General features: G+C 57.0%; 1 protein-coding gene across 11 annotated transcripts in view; it reads right to left on the bottom strand.

The window, feature by feature from the left end:
• Positions 1–301: 301 nt before the first annotated feature.
• EPS15L1 (epidermal growth factor receptor pathway substrate 15 like 1) overlaps positions 302–13,918 on the bottom strand; it is a 95,744-nt gene continuing 82,127 nt past the window's right edge. For 7 of the 11 annotated variants that reach the window (XM_045862775.3, XM_045862776.3, XM_045862777.3 and 4 more), the window contains 2 exons: positions 6,001–6,206; positions 302–1,046 (listed from right to left, as the gene is read on the bottom strand). In XM_045862775.3, coding sequence (XP_045718731.2) covers positions 900–1,046; positions 6,001–6,206 — 353 coding nt within the window. In that variant the 3' untranslated portion in view covers positions 302–899. Of the gene's footprint in view, positions 1,047–1,587; positions 6,207–13,918 lie in introns of those variants that run through there. The other 4 variants (XM_045862779.3, XM_045862781.3, XM_045862780.3 and 1 more) reach the window with 3 other exon arrangements.

Genomic DNA, 13,918 nt, shown 5'->3' with positions numbered 1-13,918 from the left:
GCCTCAGTGAACAGTGCATGAATCTTTCTTCAAACTGCAGGGCCCTGACAAAGGGCCACCTACTCTAGTGACAATGAGGTTACAACCAACTATCTCAGAAACATTCTGCATCCTGGGGTGCCGGGTGACCCCCAGAAACTTCCCAAATTGACTCTGTGGCCCTAAAAGCCACTCAAATGCTTAGGATCGAAACAAGAATGTTCCACCTGGTTTTCCGCCCGCTGTGGGGCTGGTTCGCCTGACACCACGTGTGAATGTTAATGCAAAGAAAATAATATTTAAATGAAAGGGGGAAAAAAGATCGTTTTGTATTAAAATATTTTATATTAATCATTCAAACTTAATTTTATACAACGAATGCATACATCGCCCAGATGTCTGTCTCGGAAGGGAGGTCGGGGCGGCGTGAGGGTGGGTGCGCCCGGGTGGGAGATGAAAGGCAAGGAGTCCCCGCGCTTCCCCGACTCATCCTGTGCTCCAGGCGGAGTGAGAACCGGCGCTGTCACCCGACAGGGACGTCACCGCGGAGAGCAGCATCTACGGCAGCAGCCCCTGTCCGGGCCTCCCTGCTGGGCGAGCCCCCAGAGCCTGAGGCCCTGTGACCAGCGAGTCCTTGACATAACAGTGGCTGTGACATGTCACAAGGTGAACGGGGACCACTGTGAGCACGCACACACGTGTGTGTGTGTGTCCGTGTGCGTGCGTGCACGTGTGCGTGTGTGTGCGGGTACATGTACGTGTGGGTGCGTGTGCATGCGTGTGGGTGTGTGTGCGTGTGGGTACGTGTGCGTGCATTCATGCGTGTGTGTATGTGCGTGTGTGTGCGTGTGTGTACGTGTGCATGTGCGTGCACAGACAGGCTGGAGTGTTCTCTGGCGGGACCGCCCCGGGCCGGGCGCCTAGGCGGCGGGCATGTCGGCCTTGCTGAGCGCGATGGCCAGCTCCAGGTCCTCCTGCTCCTGCCGCCGCAGCCGCGCTAGCCTCTCCTGCTCGGCCTTCTCGCTCTCCCGCTTGGCCCAGGCCATCTGCTGCTCCTCATTGCCAAACTGCAAAGGAAAATGGAGGTTGGGTTACTTGGCCCAGGAGCTGCGACCTGCTGCTTGGGGTGGGGGGCCGGGGCACGAGGACACCCGTCACGTGCTGTCGGGGTGCAGGGAAATGCAATGCTGGGATGCGCTGGGTGGGGGTGGGTGGTGCGCTGCCTGGTATGCACGTGAAAACCAGAAAACGCCAGGAGCCCATGTCTTGGTCGGGAGCGGGCAGGGAACACGTGCTCCCCAGTCCCGACCCACAGTCACATGCACCAAGAAACAGGGCTGAGTCTGACCCTGGCTACCACCTCGGACCTCAGAGAAACTAGCCGCCCAGCCCTCTGCAGGGAGCCAAAGCAGGCAACTGCCAGGCACCCATCTGGGGACACAGAGGGTTCCCGCACGTCCCCAGCTAGGAGTCTCTGAGGCTTCGAGGGGGTGTGAGGGAGGGGCCCCCGCCCCGCCTCCTCTCAGGGCACGACACTGATCTCTGCTCCACAGCAGCCCTCAGCTGCGCCGACGGGCTCAAACAGCAAACCTACAAGGCCTGGGCCTCGATGACAGGCCGACGACACCAGCGGGTGGGAGGCGCCGGGACTGGAGAGTTCTGGCACACGCACGGCGCTGCGTTTCAAACGCGCGCAGACGACACGGTCTTGCGATGTGGCATCGCTACCCCAGCCACGGCCCGGGGAGCTCTGGGCCCACCAGGAGCCACCTCGTACTTGAGCATTTATAGGAGCCCTGGCATTTACGCTGCCGATCCGTCCAGGAGCTCTTGATGTCCTTTTCCGAAAGGTCCAATAAAAAAAACCACTTTTTTAAACAAAGGAGGAAACTTTTAAACAAGATGGGTGATTTCAAACCATCCAAGGCACCTTAGCTCTACAGGGAGCACAGCAAAGCTAGATCTCACATGCTCTTCCCCGGGTGTGGGTCTCTGGTTCTCCCACGGGCCTGAGTCACAGGCCCCTCCCCCCCTCCCCCCCCCTCCCCCGAGCAAAGCTGCGGCCTGTCCATGGGCTCGGGTCCCTTCGAGTCTCTCTTCTCGGCCTCAGCTCTGCCGGCTCTCTGCTAAGCACAGGAGGACACCAAAGAAAGAGGCAGGCCGGCCCTCTGAAAGGCGCCCCCTGGGAGCAGACATACAGACAATCCCGATCTGACACGGGCTTCGTGAAGGCCCGAACAGACCCCACTGGGAGCACCGGGGAAGGAAGCACGACAGAAATTCACGGCTACTTCGGCACACATGTACTGAGTCTGAGCGACAACCTGGGGGGTGAGCTCCTCTGACAGGTGGGGATGCGGAGGCCTGGGGACAGGGGGGAGGTGGCTGCAGAGCCTGGGCCCTCAACATGCTGGACCTTCTCTCTGGGTCTGGGTCTGGGTGGAGGGGGGCGGGGGCAGCCAGCTACAGCTGCAGAGTTGGGGCAACAGGGCACCTTCGGAGTGAGGCGCTGGGTGGGGGGCGCCGAGCACCCAAGCCTGGTGCTGCCAGAACAGCACGGGGTGGGAGGGGCTGCCAGGGGCTTGTGTGCAGGTGTGGTGGGGGTGGGGGCCGTGGAGGGAGCCACATGTGGCCTGGAGAAGGAGGTGGGGCAGGAGAGGAGGCCTCCCTCCACCGGGCCTTGGGGGGTCAGGTAGCGACAGGTACGGACAGGGTCAGCATGAAGAAGAGCCATCCCCAGGAAGAAAGGCTGAGTCCTAGTTTCTTAGAGAAACTACCCAGAAAAATGTTCAGGGCCTGATGGGTCTCCAAGTAGGACTCCCTGGAGTCTGGTCCCCACCCCTCCTGTTTCCATCACAGAGAGCCTCCACCCCCGCACTCTCTGGGGGATTTTCCAACACCTCATCAGGAGAAAAACAAGGAAAAAACCACAAATAGTGGCAGAAACGGCTTCCCAGTGCTGCTGACAGGGATCTCGCCCTCTGTCAGCCCAGAGGAGGGGAAGGTGGGGGCTGACAAGTAACGGCCAGGCTGACCCAGCCACGGCCTAGAAGCCAGGCCAGGAGGGGTCAAGTATCAGTGGAGGCCACGGGGCCACACCATGATTCCCGCCCAGCCCGAGTCTCGGGATGTCCCTGCAGAGCCTCCTGCTCAAGTGGTCCCCATTTTCAAATGAAATGTGCTGACAGGAACATTCCAGATGCCTTCAGAGCAGACTGGGTTGAGGCCAGCTTCTGGATCCCGCCTGGGGTTTGTGCGCACTTGAGAAGCAGGCTGGACCATGGTGTCCGAGAGAGAGGACCCGGAGGAGGAGGGTTGCTTGAGGGTCCCTCTGGGCCTCCAACCAGCAGAAGAGCCTCTCCTGGCCCCGGTGGAGACTCCTCGACTAGGTCACTCTGGTCCTCCGACCCACATGCACCGTGACGGCCAGAACCTGGGGCACCTGTGGGTGCAGCCGCCACTCCAGGAGCGGCAGGTGACTCCTGCTTCACCCCTGCGCCGTCCTGGAGCTGAGACAGCGGGGCACAGAATGCCACCACCCAAGGCATCTCCCGGGCACGGGGCGAACGCCAAGCAGTTTTCCTTCAGCAGCCTCTCGGCAGAAATCCGGGGTTCAGATGGCTGCACACACGAAGGGTGCGCACCCGGGGCCACTGCTCACCGGGGCTGAGGCGTCCAACAGCACCCGCCCTGCCCCGCACGGGCCGCCTGCAGCCGCCTCCCGCTGGCTCACTCCCGCTGCTGTCAGGGTCACATCCAACTGGTCCGACGACCCCCGGCGCGGCACATCCCATCTGAGTCGCTCTGCTCTTAGTGCAGACTTGCAGAAAAAAGAGCCATTTTGCTACCCTATAAAGGCTACTTCCTAATAAACACATTTGCCTGAGACAGAAAGTCTTGTTTTTAAACAAATCTCGGAGACGTTTCCTGTGAACGGCTACAAGCACAGGTAACCCATTGATGGAAACTCGGGGCTCGTCAGTGAGAGGCTTCCAGAGGGGCAGAGCCGGGGCGCCTGGGGGGGCTGCCCACGCGTGTGCCATCAGCCTCCCTGAAGTCCAACGCAGCTGACAGCATGTCCTGGTGGCACTTGAGAACCATCCGCGCTGAAGGAGCCACGCCGCCAGTCCGCTGGGCAGTAAGAGACCTCCCAGCATGTACCTCGGGGAAACGGAAATACACGGCCTGGAGGGCCCAACTCCCGCCTGTCCTGAGTTAGCACAAACCTCCGAGGTCCCGCGAACCAGAAACCCCTGGCCAACGGACTGGGTCCCCGGATGTCACAAAAATGCAAAGGCATCCTAAGTGCCCTGAGGTGGGACAGGCTGGCCATTTGGGGACTATGGTATGACCAAAGGGGACAAACCAGGCCAGTCAGGTGTCATGCCTCTCCCGTACTCCACGCGCTCAGAGGGGCCAAAGCCCGCTGTCGGATGTTTCCTCTGGAAAAACTGGGGCATCTGAAGCGGGAAAAGTGATTTTAAACAAAGAACAAATGGGGCAGAACTTGATCCCCCACGGGGAAACAAGGATGATTCAATACTGGGGGTGTTTCTGGAATGACCAGAAATATTGGGCCAAACGATAGCGTAACACCTCAGCGTTTTTTGTTGTTTTTTTTAATATTCTCCCCCAACCAGCCACTGGGTGCGGGGTGGGGCACAGAAACAGAATCATGCATTTCAGAAAGAGAACAGTCATTTCTCCAAATTCCCAATCACATCTACTTACCCCTCTTCCCTACCCAAAACAGAGTACCTGATTCCTGCATGAATAGCTCTCTTTTTCTCGACACTGGAAATTTTTTTTTCCACCAAAACACAAATGCAGTACTATTCAAGAAATGGTAGATAAAGCGGGTTTTGTTTTTGGCTTTTATTAATACCGTCGCCGTTTGGATACATCCACGGCGTGCACCGGCTATCAACAAAATCGAGCTAACTGTAGTTGTAAAACATTTACAGGTCGCCCAGAGCCGGGACCGCGCTGGCGTCTTGGGTGACGGCAGGGAAGCTGCAGGACAGCCGTGCACGAGGTGGATCTGAAGCAAATTGGGCGCTCACCGGGCACCGACAGGGCAGAGCTGGTTTTAAGACCGATATTCTAGGAGTCAGGGCGTCTATTAAACAATGCATCTCGCACCAAACCAGGAAACAAAGTACCCTGCAAATTCGAATGTAAGAACAGTGCGCCACAGACGGTGAAACCAATTCTGGGAAGACAACATCTGAAGCTCTCTGAGAACAAGGTTCTTGGTACCGAGGAAGGTGCTGGAAATACCCCCACGTGACAGCACTTGGCAATCCGGAATCTTTTTTGCACACCGAGAAACAACAGCCAGGCTTTCCAGATCCCAGGATTAGCTTCTGAAAAGCAACTTCACCACTTTGCTAAATGGCTCCGCGAGGGTTTGGGTTTGGGTTTGGGTTTGGGTTTGGCAAGGGGAAAGGCCTTCAGAGCAGTTGTTCTAGGCTGGATTTCTTCCCGTCGTGGCTGGGAACTGAAGCAAGTTCTAAAAGACCAAACTGCTCTTCCTCTGCGTGCCCTGCCTGGGTTCTTCAATCCTTACTTGCTGCTCAAAATGCCCTGGGGTGGGACCGTCACAACTCTTGCACAAAGACCCTTTTGGGGACAGTGAAACCCTAATGGGACTTTTGCGATCTCGTGTGCATACTTCGGAAGCGTTTGACATCTCAGCTTCCAAAAATCCATGAACACCACGGCCTCCGGGCCACAGAAACAACAGAATCTACCAGGAAGGACAGAAACGGGCACATCCGGCCGCCCTGCTGGAAGAAAGCATGGCCTGACCACAGAGTATCCAAACTGCAGCTCTTTTTCTTTTTTTATTGAGAAATTGTTTTTCTTACAGAAAGCAGCAGTACAGAATAAATAACACAAGGCATAGCGTAGAGGTACCAGGAGACAGAAGCCAGGTGTGCCATTTCAAAGAGACAAAAGGAACCCCAAAGAAGCTGCAAGCGGAGGGTGGAGGGGTGGCGCACAGGGAACTCAACTTACAGAGGTGAAGTCTGCAAAGCCCAAGGAAGAGGCTTTAGAAGGTTTAGCTGAAGAGGAGGGAGCAAATGGATCTTTTCCACTAAACGGGTCCCCAAACCCCTTTTTATTTTGGAACGGGTCACTGCTGTCAGCCCCAAGTGGCTGGAATGGATCGGGGGGCTCGGGAAAGTCTGCAGAACCAAGCTGGCTTACAGGTGTACTTTTACCTGGAAAGTTCAGGAGAAAAAAAAAGGGGGGGGGGGAGAAAAAGAAAAAAAGAAAAAGAAATACAAGTTACTGACCACAGACAGAACAGAGTGCTGACTAAGGAGGCCGGCGAGCGCTCTCGGGGACACCCTCTCCTTCTTTGGAAAGGGCCGGAATGCCGCCTGCTGGGGGGACAGATCCCAGGGGAACCCTGGATGGATCTTGCTTTATTCTCACCTTATCCCGGAGGCTTCACAGGTTTGTGGGCGATACAAGAAAACCACTTCAGACAAGCCCCTCCCTGCCCCACCCCACACAGCTAAAACGTACTGTCTTTACCAAGTTTACATGGAGACATGTTTCAAAGTGACTCATTTTAGTGGCAACACATTTACTATCACACTGAGTTAAAAAAAAAAACAAGTCATGGCTGAGCAGAAAAATACACTGCAAGCTTCTAACAAAAAAAAAATGGGGGGAGTAGTATCTGCGATTAAAGGGGGGGATTAGTTTCACACTACGGGACAGAGCTAGCACTGGCTGTGAGGCTCTGGCCTCTGCTGTCCTGAGGTTTTACTTCGGTTCTTAGCTCCCGCTTCCGCCCTTCGGTGCCGGTAGCTCCAAGGGGCAGGGTTCGGGCCTCTCTAGGCTCTTGCTGAGAGAGGCTCTGAGATGCCCCAGGTCCTAGCAAGGCCAGTCTCAACCGGATGTGTGTGGGATACGCATGTTCAGAATCAGAGGGAACCTGGCCATGAGACCCTGCTTGGGGCTGTGGCCTGAGGGCAGATGGCTTCTCCTGACAAGTCCTGCCAATGTGCCGGAATGCTCCACGAGGAATCAGGGGCCTCTCCAGGCCTGCCTAGCAACACTTGATGAGTCTTCAGGGTCTGCCAGTTTTGTAGGCCAGGTTCCTGCCTGACGCCACTCATTTGCCCATTGGGGCACCAGGAGTGAGGTGTTCAATTTAGTCCAAGCAGCTTTGTGTCCAAGCCCCAGGTTAGAGACTAGAGGATACTTAACATAATTCCAGTCTGTCAGTCCAGCTGCTTATGTTTACTCTTGCAATTTCAAAGCTGATGTGCACCAAGAACCCACAAGCCAAGGGCCACATTCCACACACAACCCTGGACATTTAGCTGCACATCCAGAAAACGCCCCCAGCCCCGAGCGGCACCTCCGGCGCCCCCATGCGGCACCTGAGCCTGGGACACCTGCCCTCCTCACCCAGCCAGCCTCTGCCACCCCACCCGCTAGCTAGAGAGAGGACCCGCCCGTCCATCTCCACGCCTAGCTCTTAGAAGCATCCTCTCTGATGCCATGTTTCTACGGGCCCCGAGCTGTCCCTAAGAGCTCTGGGGCCACAGCCTGCCTCTGCTTCTTTCAGCTCCAAGACCTCAACAAGGACAAGTCCCTCAGCCCCGGCTGGCCTCAGTTGCCTGTGTGTGAAGTGGGAACGAAGAGGCAGGGGCCAGATGAGGTGGCTGATGCACGCACAGACCCACGGGGCAGCACGCTCTGCGCCCCACCCCGAGGCTGCCCTGGCATCCCACATCACAGTGGGTGCTGCCTTCTCCGTCACACCGCCTGCCCCGGGCAGTTCCAGCAGGACTCGCACGGACCGAGGAGGGGGGAGGGGCAGGCTGGAGCAGAGGTCTGTCTCTCCCTGGGACCTCAAATTGATTCCCAGGCAGGCGTGGGGCCCAATGGTGGGTGGACCCTATGAGCTAGAAGGGTCCCCCCATGGAAAGCCTTTGCCGAAGCCCCCGGATGTGCCCCACTGACCCGGGTCACAGGACTGTTCCCCAGAAGGGTAGCGCCGAGTCCACCATGCAACAGGAATTAGGGCTTCTCTCTCCCACAGCAACTGACTTGTCAAAGTGAAGGCCTGGGGGGTACCCCCCCCCACTTTCTGTACTGGTCGAGTCTCTAGCGCGGGTACCTCCTCCCCTATCCATGACAGAGTCCAGACCTCCTGCAAGCTGTCCGTCAGCACCAAATGCTCCTCCCCACGCCATCCTCCCTGATGTTAGCTCTCCCACCTCCTCCTTGTCCTGGACTTTAGCACAGCTCCGTCCCACCCCCCCCCACCCCACCCCACCCCGGGTGCAGAGAGCAGGGTGCTCTGGGAGCCCGCCACAGCTTGTCTGGCTTGTTCCACTGGCCCTGAAGACCTGCCCCGCCTCACGGCCACCATGCACAGCCAGCCTATCCCTGGCCAGAGGGATGCGCCAACAGATGAATCAAGGCCTCCCTGGCCCCCAGAACTGTGGGGAGAGGAGACAGCTGTCAGGCGAGGCCAGCCCAGCAGCTTGCAAACTCCAGGCTGTCCACCTAAGAACAATGGGGGGCCAGGCATACCCCAGAGGCACCCCAAGCAGGAAGAGTGGGCATGGGGCCAGGGTGCTCCAGTCCACATGCCTCACACCACCTCGAGACACCGTATCTCTCTGCAGTCACTGTCCCGAGCAAGCGGCCCTCATTTCTCCTGGGTCCCTGGGAACCGGCTTCCCACAACAGCCACTCTCCCTCTCGGCTTCCTGCCCCACAGGCCATCTCCACCCAGCAAAGTGGCTTTTTAACAAAGAGCTGATCCCCACGCTGCTTAGATCTCCCAAAGGCTCCAGGCTACCCTAGGAATACCCACCAACCTCCTCCACCCACCCCCTGTGCCCGCACCCGGCCGCCTTCTGCCCTGCCCAGCTCAGGCCTTTGCGCCTGCTGTTCTCAGGCTTAGGGGGCCCTTCCTCTGTGGGTGCCACACACTCAGAGGCCACCCCTCCCCACCTCTGGCTGAGATTCCTCCCTATCTGGTGCTCTGCAGTCCGTTTGACACTGTGTCCTTAGGTCACATGTGTATTTTTACTCTCACTAGAATGTAAGCTCTGTGAGGCTGGGGCCCCGCTGTCCACGGCTGTGTCCCCGTCCCCCCCACCCCCACCCGCCTAGCGCAGGGCCCAAAGCTTAAACTCCCTGCTGAACGAAGCTTTCCAAGCTCTCCCGTGCCCAGCCCTGCCTCAGGCCCATGCTTCCCCCATCTCGTGGTGCCTCCCAAAGGCCCCGCAACCCACGCCAAACTTCCCAACTTCACCCCTCGCCAGCCCTCCAGGGCCCAAGTGGTACCTCCTTCCCTGGGAAACCCCCCAAATCAGGGTTTTTTTCTGGCAGGTTCTTCTGCCCAGGATGCACTCCTGTCTCCCTGGCACCTGTGTTCAACTCTTCCAGCCCAGCCCCGGGGCAGGCCAGATCCACCCCTGGAAAACCGGGAGCAACACAGCAACCCCCACCCCCACCTTGTTCTCAGATTCAGTTTCCTAATCCACGACAAGGGGTTGCTACGGGTTGAACTGCATCCCCCACAAATTCATGATGTTGTCTTCACGCCCAGCACCTCAGAAGTTGACTGTGTCTGGATATGGGGTCTTTGAAATGGCAGCTGAGGTAAAATGATGTCCTGTGGCTGGGCCCTAGCCCAGTAAGACTGGTGATTTTATAAGAGGAGGAGGCTAGGACACAGACACGCACAGAGAGAGGATGTGAAGACACAAAGAGATGGCCCACCACCAGCCAAGGACAGAGGCCCCGGAAGGAAGCAGCTCCGCTAACACCCCAATCTTGCACCTCCAGGCCCCAGAACCGTTGAGACGAGGATACGCTTCTGTTGTTTACACCGCCCAGCCTGGGGTCCCGCTCGGCAGCCCGAGCTCGCTCGCACAGGGTCAGGAGAAGGCCGCCCTGCATAGCTACCAGGGCAGTCACCGAGAGGAGGGGCCGACCCACGACGGGGCTGCTCGCTCTCGTGAATGCCCGTGAGCTGGGCCAACTCGCTCGGGTGCCCTCTGTGGCGGCTTTCGTGCCACGACAGCAGAGCTGAGCCGGGAACACGTAAGGCCTGCGGGGGCACAGAGAGCGACTCTGGCCTTTCCCAGAAACCCCTCACGTACCCGTGCCATGGAGTGGGCGCTCCGCCCAGGCACCCGCCAGGCGGTGAGCACATCACATTCTACTGCCCAGTGACCAGGCCCCTCTGGGAGACTGAAGGACACGCCAGGCCCCAGGGAGGAGCCCCTGGGCCCCCACAAGGAAACTGAGGACCCCTGACTGCAGCTCTCTGCTCTGACAGAGCCACTCAGAAGCCCCGTGAGCGGCACAGTGGCACGTACAGCCTCCGGACGAGGGTGCCTTCCCCCTGGACCACTTTGCAGGCACCTGCCCAGCCCACCTCCTCAAACCCCCCTCTGTACCCTCCCTCCCCACGGTGGAGCAGCACACGTGCCAGATGCCATCCCCAAGAGAAGAGGCACAGCCCCAGAAGAGGCCCCCCGCGGAGTGTACCAGGAGGCCAGCTCCACCTCGCCTTCCACACCCCACGTGGTGGCACCATCCGAGGCCTGATCGCAGGTAGACACACGTGCTCCCAAGTGAAGCCCGCTCTGGAGGGCTCCTGGAGCACCCACAGCCTTTCCAGGGCCTGGGAAGACTGGCCCTCATCTGCACACTTAGCCAGCATGTGCAAGGACCCTCAAGGCCATAGGCAGGGGTGCCGTGGGGGACAGCATCCTGAGGGTTGGGGACACAGGCTCGGGTTGCATGGGGAAGGGAAGCTGACCTCAGCCTGCAGGGTCCTCGTGGCCTGGCCACCCCCAGCCTCCTTCCCGTGGCCACCTCCACTGTTCTGACCACCCACACTGTCCAGCCTGGCACAGCCTCGCCCTTCCCCTGGCAGACGCTCCCCCAGAGCTCACTCCTCCCCTACAGGGCTCCCCACTGCCTTGTCCACCTCCCATGGCACCGGCCTTTCCCGCTCTGGCCTCCAGCACACGTGAGGGTCAGTTCCTCGTAGGCAGGGCTCAACAACTGGCACAAGTAAATACCACTCCCTGTCCCCAGTGGGGAGCGGGGGGTCCTCGTGGGCTGGGTGCTGCCATACGAGAGCCGCAGGACTGTCCCGAGGGACTGAGGCCCTTTCGGGGAAACCCTCTGGTGAGCTAGGAAAGAGTAAGGCATCTGGCTTCCCTCCTCTGCAAGAAAGAGCAATATTCACTGGTGCACTCTTGGGCTGATTTTTTTTTTTTAATTAAAAACTAAAATGACAACGGACCAAACAGCAAAATTCAAATACAGGAAAAAGTAAAGAGTTGCTGGGGACGGACTGAAAATCTCAGGGCATGGCACAGCTCCTGGTTCAGCAGTAAGTCCAGGTGGACAGCTGCTCGATTTCTCGGATCATTTCTTGCAGGGTCTGGTCCAGAGGGCAGGTATAAAGGGGTCCCTAGCCCAGCCCCAAGGGTGAGCACAACGGTCCGAATGTTCAAAGGTATCGCCCACTTCTGTGCTCTTTCCTTCTTTTAAATCGGGAACATCTCCCCACCCTGGTTTGGGTTTGTTGTGGTTTTTAAATTGCTTTTGGGGGTAGTGGTTCAGAATCCAGCCCTGCCAGGATTTTAAGCTGAGGTTTCTGACAAGCCAAGAGGCGATCGGGGAGATGAAAAGCATCGTTCACATCAAAACTGCTGGGGCCTGGTCTTGCTCCGTTGCTGAAACCGTTATTATTTAGAAATCATGACTGTGTTAATATGAAACCAGGGCACATCAACTGCTCTTGATTTCAAAGGGAAAAAAAGAAACAGAACGGTTTTTATCTCGGTTGTCTGTTTTTGCACTTTGGCACGGAGGCCGAATTACTGGACCTGATGCGTGCAAAATCGGTGGCATCCCTGGCTTGGCCTGACACAGTACTGGTGACCAGAGGCTTTCTGCCAAGAAACGCACGCCACGACAGCCCTCGGTCCAAACTTCCTACCCCGCACCCCCATTTATTTTTAGCAGCTGCACTTTTAAAACATTCTGGGTATAGTTCCTGCTTTTACATAACCACTTCTGCTAACACCTTAATCATTTTTCCGATTTTCTGAGGTGTACCTTAAACGTGACAAAGTTGTTTTCAGCTGCCTCCGGGGCCCTGAGCAAACTCACTGCCATTTTGTGCCTTTTCACAGCTCCAGGTACCATGAGTAAGGAAAGATGTTGACCGTGGCACGTTTCAGAGAAGGCAGAGGTAACTGGTTTTTAAAAAACTGCTCTAAGAGCTACGGGGGGTGATTCCCGACACACACCATGTGGGAGGCGCGGCACCACCGCTCCTAGATGTCGGCGGGCGCGGGGCACCACCCGACCCCTGGGCAGCGCGAAGGTGGGGAATGACGACCCCCTGGGGGCTGGAAGCTGCTGGCCGGCTGCCCACAGTGACTCTCCAATATTCACAGGAGTCCTCAGTAACAGGGGAGAGGAATGCAAGATTGAAGAAAAGGCAGAATAGGGCTTATTTCAAACCGCAGCAGTTTCAACAGTTACCCAAGCGGTGCACCGAAACCGCACACAGGACTGCCTTTAGCAAAAACAATATGAACCCAATGGTTTACCACAGTGTGTGCTGTTAAAAAAAAAAACACAACAACAAAAAAAAAAACTCAGTGGCCGGCTCCACCCTGGTAGAAATTTCTTTAATTCTCCTATTTAACTTTTTGAGGCCGCGCGTGCCCCTGTGCCCCCCGGGTCCCCCGGGCCCCAGGCAGGTGCTCCTGAGCGAGTCTCTGGCAGCGGAGTTCCCTCCTCGCTGCGCCTTTCCCAACACGCTTTTCAGGAAACCGCTGCCCGGGAAGGGTCCCCGAGAGCCTGGCCCGTCCATGGGAAAATGATGGAATGAACACTTGAAAGACCGTGAGCGCTCAAAACTCTCAGAGAAGGTAGATCCCCTTGTTCGAAAGTCTTACTTAGGAGGAGACGAAGAGGTTTTGGGTGACTTAGGGTATCAACAAATCTGATGGGTAAAGGTATCAAAAATACACCCAAGTGTGAGTTTGTTTTCATCCCAACTGGACACTTGCTGGGTTCTATTTATAAAATTCAGCGCCAAAGCTGAAACATGCAACTACATTTTTGTAGATGATAGATAATACGAAAACAACAAAACACAACAAAAAAATGAAAAACAAAGGGCTTGTGGTCAGGACAGCTGCCCCACCTTAGCTATTACCCTACACAACACAGGACGTTCACACAACTGCCATTTATCCCAACTTGGGACACCCACGCAGCTGTCACTCGCCTTACACAACAGGGGACACCCACGCAACTGCCGCTCATCCTCCACAGCACGAACCCCTACACGACTGCCAGGCTTCTGACTGTCACACCACACGGGAGAACCGCGGCTGAAGAGGGGCACTCCCTGTTTCCTTGGCTTCTCTCTTCCCACCCCACTGCCCCCCTGCCCTCGGCAGAAAAGCTTAAGTCGCGTGGGGGGGGGGACCATGGGGAGAAAGAGAGTGAGCAGGCTGTCCAGAGCACAACCTTTCAAATTCACAATCACTTGGGATTCTTTTACTGAAAGAGACTGCTTTTTAACAACGTGTATCGGTGTTTCCCTCTGGTTCCCGCCTATGGTGGGATACGGAAGGCAAGCGACGGGACCTAATTTCTCAAAATGTGATGCGTGGGACCATCTAACGGCTTGCAAGCGAGGAGTCCTGCAGACGCCAGCCCTGCTCACTCTCGCTGATGCACATGTGAGGGGAGGCAAACCTGGGAGATCAAAGCCATGCCAGGTAGCACAGCCCTGGCAGATAAAATCTGAGGTCCCCACCATCACAGCATTGAGATTTTCCACTAAAAATATTTACTGAATTTTAAGAAAATCTGCTTAATGCATTGAAGGGAACAGGATGAGGTTTGG

This window comes from Mirounga angustirostris, unplaced genomic scaffold, assembly GCF_029215605.1.
Source record: "Mirounga angustirostris isolate CCGP_5_RB_7025 unplaced genomic scaffold, mMirAng1.0.hap1 SCAF_1, whole genome shotgun sequence".
In the NCBI taxonomy this organism is placed as follows: domain Eukaryota; kingdom Metazoa; phylum Chordata; class Mammalia; order Carnivora; family Phocidae; genus Mirounga; species Mirounga angustirostris.
The sequence above is the reverse complement of the archived record's forward strand: the minus strand, read 5'-3'. Positions and strand labels throughout refer to the sequence as shown.